At 45.2% G+C, this 16,717-nt stretch overlaps 1 protein-coding gene across 1 annotated transcript in view; it reads left to right on the top strand.

The window, feature by feature from the left end:
• The window catches only part of opn7b (opsin 7, group member b), a 130,595-nt gene extending 117,408 nt beyond the window's left edge, over positions 1-13,187 (top strand). The window contains exons 2-6 of the mRNA XM_024385078.2: positions 2,584-2,689; positions 3,145-3,307; positions 3,769-3,896; positions 11,465-11,799; positions 12,640-13,187. Coding sequence (XP_024240846.1) covers positions 2,584-2,689; positions 3,145-3,307; positions 3,769-3,896; positions 11,465-11,799; positions 12,640-13,149 — 1,242 coding nt within the window. The 3' untranslated portion in view covers positions 13,150-13,187. The remainder of the gene's footprint in view (positions 1-2,583; positions 2,690-3,144; positions 3,308-3,768; positions 3,897-11,464; positions 11,800-12,639) is intronic.
• Positions 13,188-16,717: the final 3,530 nt, after the last annotated feature.

Genomic DNA, 16,717 nt, shown 5'->3' on the forward strand with positions numbered 1-16,717 from the left:
GGTCATTTGACTGCAGGAAAGGGTAGCCATTTGATTAGCGGTTCAGGAGTCTTATGGCTTGGGGGTAGAAGCTGATTAGAAGCCTCTCAGCCCTAGACTTGGTGCTCCGGTACCGCTTGCCGTGCGGTAGCAGAGAGAACAGTCTGTGACTAGGGTGGCTGGAGTCTTTGGCGATGTTTAGGGCCTTCCTCTGACACCGCCTGGTATAGGTCCTGGATGGCAGGAATCTTGGTCCCGGTAATGTACTGGGCTGTATGCACTACCCTCTGTAGGAGGCCAGGCAGTTGCCATAACAGGCAGTGATGCAACCAGTCAGGATGCTCTCGATGGTGCAGCTATAAACTCTTTTGAAGATCTGATGACCCATGTCAAATCTTTTCAGTCTCCTGAGGGGGAATAAGTCCTGTTGTGCCCTCTTCACGACTGTCTTGGTGTGCTTGGACCATGTTAGTTTGTTGTTGATGTGGACCATGTTAGTTTGTTGTTGATGTGGATGCCAAGGAACTTGAAGCTCTCAACCTGCTCCACTCAAGCCCCGTCGATGAGAATGGGGGTGTGCTCGGTCAACTTTTTCCTGTAGTTCACAATCATCTCCTTTGTCTTGATCACGTTGAGGGAGAGGTTGTTGTCCTTGCACCACACAGCCAGGTCTCTGACCTAATCCCTATAGGCTGTCTCATCGTTGTCAGTGATCAAGCCTACCACTGTTGTGTCATCAGCAAACTTAATGATGGTGTTGGAGTCGTGTCCGGCCGTGCAGTCATGAGTGAACAGGGAGTACAGGAGGGGACTGAGTACGCACCCCTGAGGGGCCCCTGTGTTGACGATCAGCGTGGCAGATGTGTTGTTACCTGCCCTTATCACCTGGGGGGCGGCCCATCAGGAAGTCCAGGATCCAGTTGCAGAGGGAGGTGTTTAGTCCCAGGGTCCTTAGCTTAGTGATGAGCTTTGAGGGCACTATGGTGTTGAATGCTGAGCTGTAGTCAGTGAATAGCATTCTCACATATGTGTTTCTTTTGTCCAAGTGAGAAAGGGCAGTGTGAAGTGCAATAGAGATTGCATCATCTGTGGATCTTTAGGTGCGGTATGCAAATTGGAGTGGGTCTAGGGTTTCTTGGATAATGGTGCTGATGTGAGCCATGACCAGCCTTTCAAAGCATTTCATGACTAAAGACGTGAGTGCTACGAGTCAGTAGTCATTTAGGCAGGTTACCTTAGTGTTCTTGGGCACAGGGACTATGGTGGTCTGCTTGAAACATGTTGGAATTACAGACTCAGACAGGGAGAGGTTGAAAATGTCAGTGAAGACACTCGCCAGTTGGTCAGAGCGTGTTCGGAGTACACGTCCTGGTGATTCGTCTGGCCCAGCGGCCTTCCATGTTCGGAGTACACGTCCTGGTGATTCGTCTGGCCCAGCGGCCTTCCATGTTCGGAGTACACGTCCTGGTGATTCGTCTGGCCCAGCGGCCTTCCATGTTCGGAGTACACGTCCTGGTGATTCGTCTGGCCCAGCGGCCTTCCATGTTCGGAGTACACGTCCTGGTGATTCGTCTGGCCCAGCGGCCTTCCATGTTCGGAGTACACGTCCTGGTGATTCGTCTGGCCCAGCGGCCTTCCATGTTCGGAGTACACGTCCTGGTGATTCGTCTGGCCCTGCGGCCTTCCATGTTCGGAGTACACGTCCTGGTGATTCGTCTGGCCCAGCGGCCTTCCATGTTCGGAGTACACGTCCTGGTGATTCGTCTGGCCCTGCGGCCTTCCATGTTCGGAGTACACGCCCTGGTTATTCGTCTGGCCCTGCGGCCTTCCATGTTCGGAGTACACGTCCTGGTGATTCGTCTGGCCCTGCGGCCTTCCATGTTCGGAGTACACGTCCTGGTGATTCGTCTGGCCCTGCGGCCTTCCATGTTCGGAGTACACGTCCTGGTGATTCTTCTGGCCCTGCGGCCTTCCATGTTCGGAGTACACGTCCTGGTGATTCGTCTGGCCCAGCGGCCTTCCATGTTCGGAGTACACGTCCTGGTGATTCGTCTGGCCCAGCGGCCTTCCATGTTCGGAGTACACGTCCTGGTGATTCGTCTGGCCCTGCGGCCTTCCATGTTCGGAGTACACGTCCTGGTGATCCGTCTGGCCCTGCGGCCTTCCATGTTGTGGAAGTAAACTGCTTACTTTTTCTCATGAACTACTTTCTCAATGTAAAAAGCTCATTGGATTGTGGTAGTAATATAGTGACATTCAAAGTCAGTAGCAGGCAGTAAAAGTCAGTGGCTGTTATTGTAGCTTGTTGTCTTAGCTAAGGCCTTATCTGGCTGGAATTAGTCCCTCTCTGAGGGATTAGTCTCTCATGTGTCTGTGCCTGGGTGGGTGCGTGCGTGCGATTGTGCGAGTTCGGTTGTAATGATATGTTGTGCAATATGTCTTGGCTTTGGGCCCTGGATAGAGGTGTACAGTGAACTTCTGAACAAGGACCAGAGGCTTTGTCACACAGCAGAACTAATTTAACCCCATTAATCCTCTCCTCCCTTGTATCTATTTGACACCACAAATAAAGTTATCTCTCTCTCTCTCTCTCTCTCTCTCTAGATGGGAAATGCCTCTGAAACATCTTTGTTCGCTGACACATCTTCGTTCCTTTCTACCATCTCTAAAGAACATGACATCCTCATGGGGACCATCTATGCCATATTTGGTGAGTCTTTCTCCCGGTGTGTTTACCAGCTTTCACAACACTGGGGTTCATAGTTGTGCTCCGAGTTCAGTTGTGGAAAAATAACTTGAAAGATGTACAAAGATAAAAGTCTTAGAAGAGGGATCGCAAAACAATGCCTGTCATTTCATTGCTTTTGTCCACTATTGGCAGTGTTTCATCTTGATTTACTGGATGCCTTGAAGCTCTCTACAGTATGGGGTGGCAGGGTATCCTAGTGGGTAGAGCGTTGGACTAGTAACCGGAAGGTTTCAAGTTCAAATCCCCGAGCTGACAAGGTACAAATCTGTCGTTCTGCCCCTGAACAGGCAGTTAACCCACTGTTCCCAGGCTGTCATTGAAAATAAGAATGTGTTCTTAACTGACTTGCCAAGTTAAAATATAGTGTGTACTCTTTTACTTTTCAGTCTTGTTAAAACTCTAATCGTGTGTCTCAGGTGTTTTCTCACTGGTGGGGAATGGGATATTGCTGTTTGTGGCCTACCGGAAGAAGTCCTCCCTGAAGCCGACTGAGTTCTTTGTTATAAACCTCTCCGTCAGCGACCTTGGAATGACCATCTCTCTCTTCCCCATGGCCATCTCATCAGCCTTCGCACACAAGTGAGTGTCCACACTCCTTTACCATCCACTCCTCTGCTCATCAACCTTTACTTCTCCCATCCCCTTCCCCTTTCAAATCAAATCTCCCTCCTTCCATTCTTGAGGTTATTCAGTGTATGTGTGCTGCTGTTTTGTTATGCCCTCACACATGTAGACAGACAGATCGATGGAGAGAGAATATAAAGACGTGAAATAAAAAGGTCACCTGTGAGACACAACTGTTTTAATAGTCATAAATATCTATATCCACTCGCTCTTGTACTCCAGGTAGTGCCAGCCATGTGGGGCCTCTGGCCTCAGACACTGAAAAAGTGAGGGAAATGGTCTCTGACTACCTACTGGATAAATGACTAGTCTCTCTCTCTCTCTCTTTCTCTCTCTCTCTCTCTCTCTCTCTCTTTCTTTCTCTTTCTCTCTTTGTCTCTCCCTTTCTCCTCCCTTTCTCCTCCCTTTCTCCCCAGGTGGCTGTTCAGTGATGTTACATGTATGAGCTATGCCTTCTGTGGGGTTTTGTTTGGACTAGCCAGTCTCACCAACCTCACAGTGTTGTCATCTGTGTGCTGGCTTAAGGTCTGCTGTCCCAACTATGGTAAGAGAATGCAAAACCTTGACCAATAACCCTGATCCTTGATCTCTAACCATAACTTTGATCCCTAAAATTGACTGACCCCAGCCCCTCTAGCACACCTTTCAGTGTATTGGGATGGTTGGAGTTGGGACTGAAAAATAGACTCTGAAGATGTATTATCACTAACCTGCACACTGTCTTTCAGATTTGTACTTTCCTCCTAGACATCCAAGCCTCAGGAACAGTTGTGGAAGGTTTGTAGGTAGTGAGGGGTTAGGCCACATTGCCAGCATCTCCGAAGCTGGATAGACAGGGAGAGTGGAGGGCAACCAAGAGGTTAAGAGTCATAAGTAAAAGGTTCCCTCAACTAGTGATTAACTAGTTGAGTTCCCTCAACTATTTGCTATTGTGCAAAAGATCAACTCCTCTCCGAAGTAGGAAGTAATTAACAGAGTTAAAGTGGAGAGGGGGAAGTATGATTCAAGGACTCTCTTAAAACATGTCACTTTGGGACAGTGAGAAACCTATTTACTGGATGAAGCCATTAAGTCACCGAGCATCCACTTGCCTTAGCAGCTAATTAGAATGTATTTGACCGTACATTACAGAGGGGTGTTAGGATAATAAGGTCTGGCTAATCACTAGTGATTAACGTTCCATATTACAACTGTAGGGATTAACGTTCAATTCTCAGAGACAGACAGACACAATGCTGATCTAGCTTTGTCTGGAAAGCACACATAGGGTGTGTTTACACAGACAGCCCAATTCTGATATTTTTTTCACTCATTGGTCTTTTGACCAATCACATCAGATCTTTTCACATCAGATCTTTTTCAGAGCTGATCTGATTGGTCAAAAGACCAATTGGTGAAACAAATACCAGAGTTGGGCTGCCTGTGTAAATGAGGCCATACACACCATGCTCACATCACATTACTTATGTAAATTTTTTTAATTTGAGCTACAAAACGGACAAAAAATAGTATTGAATGGTGCTACGTTGTCGTCTCTTTTAAGCTTTGAGAGAAAGTAGTGTGAGTGTGAATACACAAATTAATCTACTGAAGTCCATAAAAAAAAAGATATCATTAGCTTTTCTCCCCCATCGTTTTGTATGTGTGCGCATGCGCGCATGTGTGTGTCTGTGTGTTATTGGATACATTAGTCTCAAGAGTACATCCACTAATGAGTAGGATTAATTTGTGCCACTCAAGCTTCTAAAGATCTTCTTAGGCAATTACAAACATGTGAGCACACATACAAACCGAGGGGGAGAACAGCTGACAAAACTTTTTTTTTATTCTCCTTAGTAGATTAATTTCCAACTTCAAATCTCATCAACCCTCATGAAGAGCATCCATTGTGCAACAAGCTAATATTATAAATAAACTATTCTCAAAACTTTCACCCACTCACTAAATTTCTCGTTAAATCATCAATACGTTGTTTCCCCTGAAAAAGTGTCCATTTGTCAGAGCAACACAGCCACGTCATGATTAAAAAATATATAGATATATGTATAGTGCTTAATTAGTCAGCAATTTGTTGTTTGATTTATGTAACTTAATTATGCTGACTTATTGCTGAATATACAGTGTCGTTGGAAAGTATTCAAACCCCTTTACTTGTTCAATATTTTGTTATGTTACAGCCTTATTCTAAAATGAATGAAAATGCTTTTTTCCCCTCATCAATCTACACACAATAACCAATAATGACAATTACAGCATTGAGTCTTCTCGGGTATGACGCTACAAGCTTGGCACATCTGTATTTGGGGAGTTTTTTCCATTCTTCTGTGCAGATCCTCTCAAGCTCTGTCATGTTGAAAGGCGGAATGTTACTGCACAGCTAATTTCAGGTCTCTTCAGAGATGTTCGATTGGGTTTAAGTCCAGGCTCTGGCTGGGCCACTCAAGGACATTAAGAGACTTGTCCGGAATCCACTCCTGCGTTGCCTTGGCTGTGTGCTTAGGGTTGTTGTTCTGCTGGAAGGTAAACCTTCACCTCAGTATGAGGTTGTGAGCGCTCTGGAGCAGGTTTTCATCAAGGATCTCTCTGTACTTTGCTCTGTTCATCTTTGCCTCGATCCTGACTAGTCTCCCAGTCTCTGCTACTGAAAAACATCCCTACAGCATGATGCTGCCACCACCAAGCTTCATCGTAAGGATGGTGCAAGGTTTCCTCCAGACGTGGCGCTTGGCATTCAGTCCAAAGAGTTCAATCTTGGTTTCATCAGACCAGAACATCTTGTTTCTCATGGTCTGAGAGTCTTTAGGTGCCTTTTGGCAAACTCCAAGCGGGCTGCCATGTGCCTTTTACTGAGGAGGGGCTTCCGTCTGGCCACTCTACCATAAAGGCCTGATTGGTGGAGTGCTGCAGAAATGGTTGTCCTCCTGGAAGGTTTTCCCATCTCCACAGAAGAACTCAGGAGCTCTGTCAGAGTGACCATCGGGTTCTTGGTCAACTCCCTGACCAAGGCCCTTCCCCCCCATTGCTCAGTTTGGCCGGGAGGCCAGCTCTAGAAAAGGTTTTGGTGGTTCCAAACTTCAGTTTAAGAGTGATGGAGGCCACTGTGTTCTTGGTTACCTTCAATCCTGCAGACATTTTTTGGTGCCCTTCACCAGATCTGTGCCTCAACATAATCCTGTCTCGGGAGCCCAACGGACAATTCCATCGACCTCATGGTTTGGTTTTTGCTCTGACCTGCACTGTCAACTGTGGGACCTTATATAGATAGGTGTGTTCCTTTCCAAATCGTGTCCAGTCAATTGAATTTACTAAAGGTGGACGCCAATCAAGTTGCAGAAACATCTCAAGGATGATCAATGGAAACAGGATGCACCTGAGCTCAATTTCAAGTCTCATAGCAAAGGGTCTGAATACTTGTGTAAATAAGGTATTTATGTTTTTTTAAAGTTTAATACAATTGCAAACATTTCTAAAAACCTGTTATCCCTTTGTCATTATGGGGTATTCTGTGTAGATTGCTGAGGATTTTTTATTTATTTAATCCACTTTAGAATAAGGCTGTAAAGTAACAAAATATGCGAAAAGTCAAGGGGTCTGAATACTTTCCAAAGGCACTGTATCTGGAGTCCCTGATACTTGGTTAAAGAGTTAGGGGATGTCTCAAGGTTTATAGATGTCATGCTCTTGTGAACTGTGTGAGTGGAACTAATAAGCATAGGTAGTAATGGAAGTCAGAACAGCATTTTAAAGAGTTACACAAACTCTTCAGTGTGTGTGTGTGTGTGTGTATGTGTGTGTATGTGTATGTGTATGTGTGTGTGTGTGTGTGTGTGTGTGTGTGTGTGTGTGTGTGTGTGTGTGTGTGTGTGTATGTGTATGTGTATGTGTATGTGTATGTGTATATGTGTGTGTGTGTGTGTGTGTGTGTGTGTGTGTGTGTGTGTGTGTGTGTGTGTGTGTGTGTGTGTGTGTGTGTGTGTGTGTGTGTATGTGTATGTGTATGTGTGTGTGTGTGTGTGTGTGTGTGTGTGTGTGTGTGTGTGTGTGTGTGTGTGTGTGTGTGTGTGTGTGTGTGTGTGCACTCTTCAGAAAGTTGAAGTCCACCTTGAGGCTCTGGAGACTGCTGGCTGCACCAATAACACTGTTTGAAATGCAGATGAGCACAAATAATGATGTGTTTAAAAGAGTCAGCCCAAAAGAACCTGGTACAAATATAGCACACACAATACGGACAGAGAAAAGTGGGGAACCAAAATGAGCAGAGATCAGTGTTAAGTTGTGAGTACAGTAGCAGTTAAAGTCACAGAGGATTAGAAGGTTTCCAGAGGAGCAACAATGGTAGGAGGTTCAGAGTCATGAACTGATGACACAACGGTGTCAGATAACTACGCGGAGCTCCACACAGACTATACCATCAGCAAAAAAGACTACAACACTGCAGAGCAGGTGTCATTAGAAATGGAAGCAGGCTAGGACTGGCATCCCAACATCCCACTAGTCCCGCTCTAGGGATGACGGTGAGGTAGCATTGAATATTCAAGGGATACTCAAGGATGATATTAATGCTTTATTCAAGTATTCTTACTTTCAGATTAAAATAGGGATATTTATTCCAATAAATTGCCCCTGGTTGGGTGATACAGATGGTTCCAGGTTTGAAATGCCCATGAACCTTGTAGTATAGATAGCTAACAGACACCACAGTGCATGTTTTAAACATACTGTATACACACAGCCAGGACTCCAGTACTGATCAGGCAGCTGAACAATTAGGACAGAGGAGTAATAATCAATCTAAGATCAGCTCACTCTGCACATCCTCTGCTAACTGCAGGAGGTTGACATATTGAACTGCTAAATCTGATTCAACATTCCAATCCAGTGATAGTCACAGGCTCCTTGCATTCCCTCAAATCAAATCAAATCAAATCAAATTTTATTTGTCACATACACATGGTTAGCAGATGTTAATGCGAGTGTAGCGAAATGCTTGTGCTTCTAGTTCCGACAATGCAGTAATAACGAGCAAGTAATCTAACTAACAATTCCAAAAAAAAACTACTGTCTTATACACAGTGTAAGGGGATAAAGAATATGTACATAAGGATATATGAATGAGTGATGGTACAGAGCAGCATAGGCAAGATACAGTAGATGATATCGAGTACAGTATATACATATGAGATAAGTATGTAAACCAAGTGGCATAGTTAAAGTGGCTAGTGATACATGTATTACATAAGGATGCAGTCGATGATATAGAGTACAGTATCAACGTATGCATATGAGATGAACAATGTAGGGTAAGTAACATTATATAAGGTAGCATTGTTTAAAGTGGCTAGTGATATATTTACATAATTTCCCATCAATTCCCATGATTAAAGTGGCTGGAGTAGAGTCAGTGTCATTGACAGTGTGTTGGCAGTAGCCACTCAATGTTAGTGGTGGCTGTTTAACAGTCTGATGGCCTTGAGATAGAAGCTGTTTTTCAGTCTCTCGGTCCCAGCTTTGATGCACCTGTACTGACCTCGCCTTCTGGATGACAGCGGGGTGAACAGGCAGTGGCTCGGGTGGTTGATGTCCTTGATGATCTTTATGGCCTTCCTGTAGCATCGGGTGGTGTAGGTGTCCTGGAGGGCAGGTGTTTGCCCCCGGTGATGCGTTGTGCAGACCTCACTACCCTCTGGAGAGCCTTATCTGCCATACCAGGCGGTGATACAGCCCGCCAGGATGCTCTGACATCTGTAGAAGTTTGTGCTTTTGGTGACAAGCCGAACTTCAGCCTCCTGAGGTTGAAGAGGCGCTGCTGCGCCTTCCTCACGATGCTGTCTGTGTGAGTGGACCAATTCAGTTTGTCTGTGATGTGTATGCCGAGGAACTTAAAACTTGCTACCCTCTCCACTACTGTTCCATCGATGTGGATGGGGGTGTTCCCTCTGCTGTTTCCTGAAGTCCACAATCATCTCCTTAGTTTTGTTGACGTTGAGTGTGAGGTTATTTTCCTGACACCACACTCCGAGGGCCCTCACCTCCTCCCTGTAGGCCGTCTCGTCGTTGTTGGTAATCAAGCCTACCACTGTTGTGTCGTCCGCAAACTTGATGATTGAGTTGGAGCATGGCCACGCAGTTGGGTGAACAGGGAGTACAGGAGGGGGCTCAGAATTGGGGCCCCAGTGTTGAGGATCAGCGGGGAGGGGGAGATGTTGTTGCCTGTTCGCCATACGCCGTCTAGCTCCTCACACACACAGAGGACGCATTTTCCATTTCAGCTTTCTGATTCATGTACACACCGGTGAACATGCTTCAGTAATGAATTCTCCATCTGCCGCAGGTGACAAATGTGCAGAACCATCAAATAGGCGTCCTAGTCTACGCATGCACTAGGCTTATTCACCAACAGTTCGAAATTCTTCTCATCATGTGTTTGAAATGTGCAGCCCTATTTGTGGTTTATGACATGTAAGAGATGTGTAAGAAAGCAGAAATAATCAGTATACTGTATATTTCTGGTGAAGCTTAGCTCCTGGGGTGAGTGTGTTCTTCTGATCCCAGGACACATGGAAGGTGATATTGGTTTCTTAAAATGTAGATATATTCTATAACCCCGGAGAGTGAAGATTGGGAAGAGAGGATTGGTAATAGTGTATTCACGTACACAAACAGGCACACACCAATACACACGCACTTTGGCCCTCCAGCTAAACCGGTATGGTGCTAATCTCTCCACACGAGGGAGAGTATTTATATTTGGCTTCCTGTAAATATATAAATGCATATATTTGTGTCTCTACGGAAACATGCGCCTACCCTCTGTTTCTGAACATGCTTGAGGTCATGTCAAGAGATATGCATGTGGAGGAATGAGAGAACACGTGAATGTGTCATTTCTGTATGTACATTTGCCCGCTAGGATTATCTAAGAGGCTAAGAGGCTAAGTTCCTGTAAAGCCAACGAAAATAAAATCATTTTCAGACTGATGAGATGTGAATGCTTACAGTACTAACTTCCAGTGAATAATCTTTTGTGTTTCTGTTTTTGTCAGTCGTTCACAATTCTGCTTTGATCCTAAAACTGCCATTTGCTTTTGGCCATTTAGATTATATGAGGTATTTCAGAGAAAATACACACGTACAAACTGAGATGTAATTAACAATGATATCAATGTTGCTTTCTCTCCTCTTCCCTGTATCTAATTGACCTCATTTCTCCACAAACTAATGTGCCAAATCAGGTAACGTTGTCTTTCTCTTTCTGCCTCTTCCCTACCTTCTCTCCTTTCCTCCTCTTCCCCACCTCCCTCTCTCCCTTCCTCCTCTTCCCCACCTCCTCTCTCCCTTCCTCCTCTTCCCCACCTCCTCTCTCCCTTCCTCCTCTTCCCTACCTTCTCTCCTTTCCTCCTCTTCCCCACCTCCCTCTCTCCCTTCCTCCACTTCCCTACCTTCTCTCTCCCTTCCTCCTCTTCCCCACCTCCTCTCTCCCTTCCTCCTCTTCCCTACCTTCTCTCCTTTCCTCCTCTTCCCCACCTCCCTCTCCCCTTCCTCCTCTTCCCCACCCCTCTCTCCCTTCCTCCTTCCCCACCTCCACCTTCCCCTTTCCTCCTCTTCCCCACCTTCTCTCCTTCCTCCTCTTCCCCACCTCTTTCCTCCTCTTCCCTACCTTCTCTCTTTCCTCCTCTTCCCCACCTCCCTCTCCTTCCTCCACTTCCCTACCTTCTCTCCTTTCCTCCTCTTCCCCACCTCCCTCTCTCCTTTCCTCCTCTTCCCCACCTCCCTCTCTCCCTTCCTCCTCTTCCCCACCTCCCTCTCTCCCTTCCTCCTCTTCCCCACCTCCTCTCTCCCTTCCTCCTCTTCCCCACCTCCTCTCTCCCTTCCTCCTCTTCCCCACCTCCTCTCTCCCTTCCTCCTCTTCCCCACCTCCTCTCTCCCTTCCTCCTCTTCCCCACCTCCTCCCCTACTTCCATTACAGCATCAGGTAACAATGCCACTTATGATATTACATGTTCTCTCTCCACCTCCTCCTCTGCCTCCCATCTCTCATCCCATTGGTTAATAACCCCCTCCCTGTCTCCCCTTCTTCTCTCCTTCTCCCCCATCCCCCCATTCCTCCCACAGGTAACAAGTTCTCATCCTGCCATGCCTATCTCCTAATAGCAGCGGTGTGGTGCTATGCTCTTATCTTTGCCATCGGGCCTCTGACTGGCTGGGGCCGGTATGGTTCTGAACCCTACGGTACAGCCTGCTGTATCGACTGGTACGCCCCCGGCCTAAGCAGAGCTGCCATGAGCTACATCCTCTGCCTCTTCCTCTTCTGCTACATCATCCCCTGCATCATCATCTTCCTCTCCTATATCTTCATCCTGCTGACTGTCAAGGGGTCACACCAGGCGGTGCAGCAGCACATATCCCCACAGAACAAGATCCCCAACACACATACACTCATCGTCAAGGTACGCACTGTCACACACACACTCTCACGGTCAGGATACACACACTCCCTCTCACAGACACACACACTCATCAGTCAGTTATGCACTCTCACACACACACACTTAGCGTCAAGGTACGCCCAGATAAGGCCAACATGTTATAAATATGCCAACATTTACTGATTATTTCTCAATTATACTTTTAGAAACAAATGTGAAGTATACTGTAGGTTACCAATCTTTACTACACATGACCATTCTATGAGAAAATCCACTAAACATGTTTTTTTTATCACCAACACACACACACACACACACACACACTCAGACACTCAGACACTCAGACACACTCACTGTCAAGGTACACAATGTTACACACGCACTTAAATAGTAGTTGTGCAAACACACACACACTACAATACACACCTTGGAAACTGTAGCAGCACATTTTCCTAACTTAAATGCTGCTTTATGTATAGGTTTTAAAGGGTTTCAAGCGGGTGTTGTGATTCGTTATTAGATCAAAATGATTTGGAGAGCACCCCAATCATCAACTTGGGGGAGCTGTATATAATTTTCTTTATTTCACTCCTTCATGAATTAAAGTTTGGTTGGGACATAAGGTTTGAAAGTAGGAGTTTTAATTGATTAGAAGGTCAATGTATCAGTCGGTGGTCAATAAACAGCCTCATCATTATGATAGGGGAGAAGTTGTCCTCTTTGACTTTGTTGTAAGTATTAGTTTAAAGTATTGTCACATGGATTGGTGGGGGAAGAGGGTTTGAAACTTTTATAAACTACTGTATGTGCACACCTGTCTGTCAATTCCTCCCTTTGTGTTTTCCCGTCTCTCCCTTCTAGCTCTCGGTGGCGGTGTGTATCGGTGTCGTGATCGCCTGGAGCCCATACGCCTTCGTCTCCATGTGGGCGGCGTTCGTTAACTCAGCAGAGGTCCCTCCCTTTGCTTTCGCTGTGGCTGCCATCTTTGCCAAGTCCTCCACCCTCTACAATCCTATCGTCTACCTGGTCTTCAAACCCAACTTCCGCAGGTCCCTCTGCCGGGACTGGCTGACATGCCGACGGACCCTATGTGCGTGTTTGTGCTCGCACGGCTCGGCCCAGAAGGTGTCCTGTACACAGTCCCAGCAGCATGGGAAGGAGGAGTGTAACTCAACGCGACGGTCCAATGGATTGCCGGAGAACCATAGGGGGGCATGCAGGCACTGCCCATGCCCAGAGAGAGACACTGGTTCTGGCGGATACGGGCAAGAGACTACCCCTCAGAGGACTGCAAGGATACTGCAGGGGTCCACACATAGCGAAGTGGCTGTTAGTCAGCTGTCCAATGAGATGCAGAGTGACTTCCTCTGAAAAGACAAAGGAGAGAGAGTAAGCAAAAGAGAGAGGGAAGGGAGGATGAGGGGAGAGAAAGGGGGAGAGGGAGAAGGGAGAAAGTTAGAGGGAGGGAAATGTGGGAGAGGAAGGCAGTGACCGGGAGGAGAGAGAGAGATGAGAAAAGACAAACAGTAAATTGTTTTCACATACAAAATAAAAAACATGGAGAGGGGAAGATCAGAGGGAAAATACTTTCAAACAGAAAATAAGTTATTGTTGAGGAAGGGCAAGTGTGAACTTGCACTAACAATCACAACAAGGCTATCCTAACTCCTCTCACTCAGAGGAGTGGCCAAACCAATCACCTCGGAAACTGTTACTGCCACAATACTAACTCAGCCACAAACTGAACTAAACCAGGGGTGTATTCATTATGCAGATGCTGTTGGAAAATGTTTCTTCTGTTGCGAAATGTTTAGCAACAGAAACTGTTTATTCCAAAAAGAAAACATTTTGCAACGAAAATTAGAATTTTTATCAGACAAACTCAGCTAGGTCCCTCCCTGTTTCATTCCATTTGCTCTGTTTGCTTCCATTTGGTTCTTAACCTTGTAAGACGTAATGAATACAACCCTGACAACCAACAAACGACCACAAACTGAAGAGTCAGCAACATACCAAAAACTCAACCAAAATACCACCACAGACTGAGCAGCCAATAACAACCAGGAACTCAACCAACAAACGCAGCCAAGCCAGACTGAAAAACTTTGCCAACAAGCCCCTGATCTCTCGGATGCAGCTGGTTTGATTCAAAAGGACTTGAAAGTCATGAACCCACAGTCTTGATGCAGTAGTTAGAGATATCGGACACAGGACCAACAAGAGGGTCCATAATGAGAACAACACTGGTGTTTAGGGAAATACTATCAGATTGAGTATCAGATTCTACATCTGTCCCACAGGGCCTACCAAAGAAGAGAGAGAGATGTGGATGAGGATACTATGGTGTATATACAGTATTAAAACCCACATAACTGAGAGAGTTGTCTACATGGGGGCTTGGAGTGTGTGAACCGAATTAAGACGTCACTTAGCTGAAGGCAGAACATGAGAAAATGAACCCTTTAGTTGCTGCATTGATGACATTACAGTGGTGTGAGTCAGAGTCAGACTTGTCCAAGCAGCCATGTCCAGAATTATTCAGTGAACAGTTAGGACTGTGCCAAATGAGCTACCATGAAAAATCAACAATTACACACCGTGGTTGGGATCAATTTTAACTCAGTCAATCCAGGAAGTGAATGGGACATTCCCAATTCTGCACACAGTCTTAATAAAGTCCAACTGAAATGTGCTCTCAAATCTCAGACATTCTCTCTGTTTTTACCCCAGACATGAAACCAATGCAACAATAGCTACAAGACTAATACAAAATCTATAAAAATCTAATTAAAAGATCCCGTTTTACAATTTAGCTTCAGAAAACAAACAGATAAAATATTGAGCTACAGTTGATATCTACTTTCTCCTTCCAGTGTTTCCCCAGGAGTGTAGATAGATGGTTATTGTAAACAAATTGGAGAAGGGGGGGCAGTGGAGGTGCTGAACTGCAGAGCTGAGCTGGTTCTGCTTGGTTAAACAAATTGACCTGCCATCACCGTACAATCAATATAGAGCCATTATAGAGTTCTCACTGGGTCCAGAGAGGGAGCTCAAATCTGGGATCACGGAACAGCTAAAGCCCCAGGACTTGACCCAAAACAGTGAGAGTGTTGAGAGTGTTATTGTTGACATAGTTTTGGCATTTGTGTGTTCTCATTTACATGAATGTGTGTGTGTGCTTATGTACCTGTTGTTGATTGATGCAATTTGCATATGCGTGTTTCTGTGTGTGAGAATAGCTACTGTATGTCTGCTTCAGTTTGCAAGTCTATGTGGGCATATGTTAGTGCAGTAACTCACTGAGGAAAGTCCTAACATTTTTCTATACATTGAGTGAGTCACAAAATCAAATCAAATGTTATTGTTATTTGTCACATTCGCCGAATACTTACGAATACGACCTTAAATGCTTACTTACAAGCCCTTAACCAACAATGCAGCTTTAAGAAAACTAAGTTAAAAATAATATTTACTAAATAAACTAAAGTAAAAAATAAAAGAGCAACAATAAAATAACAGTAACGAGGCTATATACAGGGGGTACTGGTACCGAGTCAATGTGCGGGGCTACAGGTTAGTCGAGGTAACTGAGGTAATATGTATATGTAGGTAGGGGTAAAGTGGCTATGCATAGATAATAGATATTAAACCATGAGTAGTAGCTGTGTAAAAAAAAGGGGGGAGGGTCAATGCAAATAGTGCAGGTAGCCATTTGATTAGCTGTTCAGCAGTCTCGGGTAGGTGTCGTAGTAAAATATGACATGAACGAGCTTTTCTTCAATCCACTGAAGACCTATCTCCTCTTGTTCCTCTCCTCCTTAGCGTGAAAAACATAGAGTTGCTATTTCATAAAGGGACTTCTCGAGAGACAAAAGGTATGCTATATGACCTGAAGACAGAGCACAGTCTGACTAGAACTTTCTATTCACTCCTCTAGGACACTGGGTCATCAAACTCTTCTAAACACCGTGCCGCTGTGTTAACCAGTAATCTGGTCCGTTAAAGATCGTGTCTCCAGCCTGACTATCTCTGATACATGAACTCTTTCATGTTACAACAATAATAGTTTAAATCTATTGTTCACAAAATACCACAGTGTCAGCACAAACACCCGTAACCAGTCTTGTGGTTCAGCACCTTCAGAACTGTTATTATTGAATAATGCAGCAATATCTCACTGCTATAAATTGTAATCTGCTCTGTGGGTAACTTGGCCAATCTCTGACTTTATAGCTTGTATCTCCACCCTGCCCCCAGATCTCCAGAGAAAGATATCCTCGTTTCTCTATCCACCCCCCTCCAGCTCTCTCTCTCTCCATCCAATGCTCCTTTATTTAATGAAAGTGTCAATATTATTGAAACAGCTCTATTATTATGTTGTAATGTCTTTACGACCCTGTTATGAGTTTAAAATAGAGTATAGATGTATATTTTAGCCGCACTAAAGAAAATACAAGAGAAGATGCAACATACAATGATTGAGATGACCATGCTGAGCCAGGCTCATGTGAGGAGTTAACAGGGTACTTCTTAGTAATCTCCCATCACAACTTCTAATCAGAGCCATCGATTTACAGGGTTTAGCAAACTCAGATTGAACACTAGATTGTCAACGGCCGCCATATTGGCACCGTAAGTTACAATCGCGTTCTATTGATGAGTATAGAATGTGTGGTGCGAAAGTGGAGGTTGGTTCAACCAAATCGCCACAGCTATTTCCTGAACGCCACCCTGTTCCCTGAATAGCACAGACATTTGGGATATTTCCTTTCCTTCTAATACTAAGGTGGGGAAGATATGTTTGTCCTTTGACAATGGGGCGGAACTCGGGGGCGGAACTCGCTGCCATAACTGTGCATTTGTGATATATTTTTTTATATGTAATGATATTGATCAGTGATCATATTACTGCATGGTTCATAAGGAGTAATCATCACCG

The sequence above is a fragment of the Oncorhynchus tshawytscha genome, linkage group LG22 (assembly GCF_018296145.1).
Source record: "Oncorhynchus tshawytscha isolate Ot180627B linkage group LG22, Otsh_v2.0, whole genome shotgun sequence".
NCBI classification, from domain to species: domain Eukaryota; kingdom Metazoa; phylum Chordata; class Actinopteri; order Salmoniformes; family Salmonidae; genus Oncorhynchus; species Oncorhynchus tshawytscha.